The 3805-nt window shown below is 30.6% G+C and overlaps 1 protein-coding gene across 1 annotated transcript; it reads right to left on the reverse strand.

Annotated features, from left to right (window-relative positions):
- Positions 1-2398: 2398 nt before the first annotated feature.
- LOC110100910 (polyadenylate-binding protein 3-like) lies at positions 2399-3310 on the reverse strand. Its single transcript, XM_020828631.2, has 2 exons — positions 3095-3310; positions 2399-2862 (listed from the first exon to the last, which is right to left on the reverse strand). Exons 1-2 carry the CDS (start codon positions 3293-3295, stop codon positions 2662-2664), a joined length of 402 nt encoding a protein of 133 aa, XP_020684290.1. The 5' UTR covers positions 3296-3310; the 3' UTR covers positions 2399-2661.
- Positions 3311-3805: the final 495 nt, after the last annotated feature.

Below are 3805 nucleotides of genomic sequence, written 5' to 3' on the forward strand. Positions count from 1 at the left end.
TAGTCATTATTTTTATTATTTTATGATCAGTTTCAATTAATTTCTTTGAAGTATTTTCTTAAATTTAACTGAAGTATAGTGGTCCAAAAAAAACATATCAACCCCGGTTTGAAAAATGAAAATTGTGTAATAAGGTGACTATTGTCATTAATTGATGCATAAATTCACCTGCGTCATTCTTAGCTACTATAAAGTTTAACAATCTCTATATATAATTTTTTTATTTATAATAATTTCATAGCTTTAAATGAATTCTTATTTTGCTTGTGATGAGAAATTCGAAAGAATATTCTTATTAAGATGAGAAAAGTTTATGCATACTCAATCCACAATTGTAGCACCAACAAGCAGTTGTTACAAAAGCAAAATAAGGAACATTTAAAGATATCAAATTATTATAAAAAAAAATTATATATAGAGATCAATAGACTTTATAACAGCTAAGAATGGTGTAGGAGAATTTATGTATTAATTAATGATCTGTCACCTTATTACCCATTTTCCATTTTCTAGATTGTGGTTAATATATCTTCTTTGTACCACTATACATTAGCTAAATTTAATAAAACACTTCTAAGAAATTAATTGAAACTGATTATAAAATAATAAAAATAATGATTAAGTAAGATACTTATCATTGGTGATCTTAGCACTTGTGCTTCAAACGTGACAGGTTCAAGTACAACATACATATCAAAGTTGTTGATATAAATATGATCGTGATGCTCATTTGTTCTAACCATCTTAAAGGACAATTAAGATGTCCATATAAGAAATTCTAGAATCAACGAACTTAAGAACAAGGTCATTTACAAAGTAGTTGGTCCATAAGATGCATTAATACAATAACAAAAAATAAAGTTCAAGAGTAGATTTAAAATCAAATATATCAATCTGACTAATGTCCCGCATCTAATATGCAGCCTCGTTCCATTTAATTGCAATATTTTATGTACTTGATCAGGATTAAACTTCTTAATATAAATGAAATGAGGCCACAAAAATGAATATCAATTAACTTAACAAATAAAACTTGAACACAAATAGGAAAGATCAAATCGAGTTCGAACAAACATGAACAAGATGATACTAAACGAACACAAACATGAACAAAGACATGCTTGGCTTGGCTTGGTCTGTCTACAACTCTACTTGGGATGATGATTCCTTGTGTATTTGAGACAATGTATCAAAAAAGGAAGAAAATAGGGACTGGAGGCATGGGGAGTTCAGGGGAAGCCTTGAACATTAATATTTTATAATTTAATTTGATTATATTTGCATATAACATGAACAAGGACATAGTTCGACTTGGCTCGGTCCGTCTACAACTCTTTGGGATGATGATTGCTTGTGCATTTGAGATGTGTATTAAAAAAGGAAGGAACATCGGGAGGGGAGGCAAGTGGAGTTCGGATGAAGCATTGTATATTTGCTTGTAACTTTAAATTTAATTTGATTATATTTGCTTGTAACTTTAAATTTTAATAAATAATATTAACTAATTAAAAATTTTATTAAATGGATCAATATTATCTTTGCTTTAATTTTATTTAATAAAAATTTTAATGTTTCTTAAGTTTAATGTTTAGCTAATTAATAGTTAGTTAAAATATTAATATATAACAAATATATTTTATTTAATCTAATTACGAAGTATAAAATAATTTTAAATCAAAATTTATAGTATTCATTCATTTAAATTAGAAAGAAATTAATCTAAATATTAATCAATTGCAAATATTAACTTTAATTAAGTGTTATAATAAGTTAATTTGAGTTAATAAAAATTATCGCTTCAAATGTCTTAATAAGTTATTATTAATTTAGTTAATAAGATATTACATTCATCTCATATTTTAAATCCTAAAATAAGTATTCAAATGATGTTAATGATCAATCCAACAAATTAGATTTCTTCTAACTTGTTTATGATTACACATTTGAGAACAAGAGATCTTCCTGATCTCACAATACGTGCTTTATCGATTAATGACATCGATCGAGGATCTGAACAGTCCATGCTTCAATACAGAAATTTGAATTGTTTTTTTTTTTTTTCCACAATTTTGAATTTAGAAATTTAGAAAAGGGTGGTAGATTATAATGCATCTGAGTTTTCACATCACACACAACTGTAACTTTGGAGGAATATTTTTTCTCACCTCAATTAGTTGGTTGAGAGTTTTAATTATTAATCAAGAGATTATGAATTCAAAGCTTACGCATATTTTGTGTAAATATCTAAAAAAAAAAAAAAAAAAAATCAAAGAAGTGAATATTATTTTGTTGATTTTAAAAGATATCACATTAACAGCTTATATAAATTCATTCACGAATTACGTAAAATCAAACGTAATAATAGAAGCAATGCAATGTTAGAATTAATACGGCCTGCTGAAGAAGAAGAAATTAAACTTCCAATTTAAGGAAAATATGTGTAGAGCGAACTCAAATTACAACGGTACTTGTAAAAACGCTAAATAATTGGTCCAACAAAAAAAAAAGTCCAGAAAGAAATTTGATCAGGAAAAAACCAAAGCGAAAATTCTAAAACTATATGTCTATATCCATATGGAGGAGAACTCTCTCGCCCAAAAATCATAAGACTAACAAAGAAACTTCGTAAAGAATGGTAATTTTCAGAATCACGAATCCCTCTCAATTTACGGAAACCTCTGAAGGCAAGAAATTGTTAGGGTGAAGAGGCACACGACCACTCACCTGGGTTTTGGAGAGTTTCAATACTTGAATAGCTTCTTCCACCTTTGCAGAAAGTGCATCAGGCGACTCCAACAGCAATAGCAATTCGGAGTTATCCATCTCCAACAACATCCCCGTTATTTTAGCAGCCATATCTGCCTGCATTAGCCGCAACAATGTTTCAATTAATGATCAAAAGAGTAACAGATCTAACAAGTGTTGTAATTGGCCTATTGGTTGAGAGCTAAGGCTTTCAACTAAGAGGTCTAAGGTTCGAGTCTCTGTGTATGTTTTGTGTGTGTGAGTTTGCCTTAAATGGCCTAAATGTCCCAAAAAAAAAAACAAGTGTTGTAATAGCTTGCAAAATCAAAAGGCTCAATTAAAGGATGACCTTGAGTTTCTGGACCAATGGGAATAGGCGTTCGCCGAGCATCTGTTTCTGTTGCTGTAGTGGAGCTGCAGCGAGCCTGCTACTGAGCTGCTCCATCCCTTGTGGATTAGATGAAGCAGAAAGACCAAGAGGCAAATTATTCATGCCCCACCGCCTTCCATTTTGTACAAACTGCGCAGAACGCTGACAAGGACTCAGCATTTTGTTCACTAACTAATTCGTTATAATAAAATATCAGCTTTTAACATTTAAAAAAAAGAGGATAAACAGCCTGTATGGTCAGCTTTATGTTGGTTGAAATGGAGACAATAATGTATTCAATGATCTTATGTTGATTTAATATCTACAACACTTATAAATTCCTTGAAGCCGCTAAGAACCCAATCGACCTTAGGTTGTCAGTAGACCTTTTGAATCCACTAAAGACTAATTGACCTTACATAAATTCTATGGATCTTAAGGAGGACGTCCTGATTGATCTTTTGACTAAACATTGCTCAAGCCTGTATCATAGTAAAATCATTCCTAAAGGACATAATGCAATCTATAACCCAAACTATGTCAGCATCCATAGGCACCTTATCTAGTTGCCTAGAAAACTCTAGGATGCCTTTGACCTAAGTATTGTTGACTTTGACTCTAAGGTGACCAAAGTAAACCTGTGATCAGACAAAGCTAGAGTGAACCTACCTAGTTAGCCTAGTATTCTAG

This window comes from Dendrobium catenatum, unplaced genomic scaffold (genome assembly GCF_001605985.2).
Source record: "Dendrobium catenatum unplaced genomic scaffold, ASM160598v2 original_scaffold_80348, whole genome shotgun sequence".
NCBI classification, from domain to species: Eukaryota; Viridiplantae; Streptophyta; class Magnoliopsida; order Asparagales; family Orchidaceae; genus Dendrobium; species Dendrobium catenatum.

Bases quoted from the DNA above. Each gene is read 5' to 3' on its own strand.
- LOC110100910 (XM_020828631.2), bottom strand. From the start codon at position 3,295: ATGCTGAGTCCTTGTCAGCGTTCTGCGCAGTTTGTACAAAATGGAAGG. The intron at 2,863-3,094 runs GTCATCCTTTAA...CGGCTAATGCAG, and splicing joins CATTGGTCCAGAAACTCAAG to GCAGATATGGCTGCTAAAAT.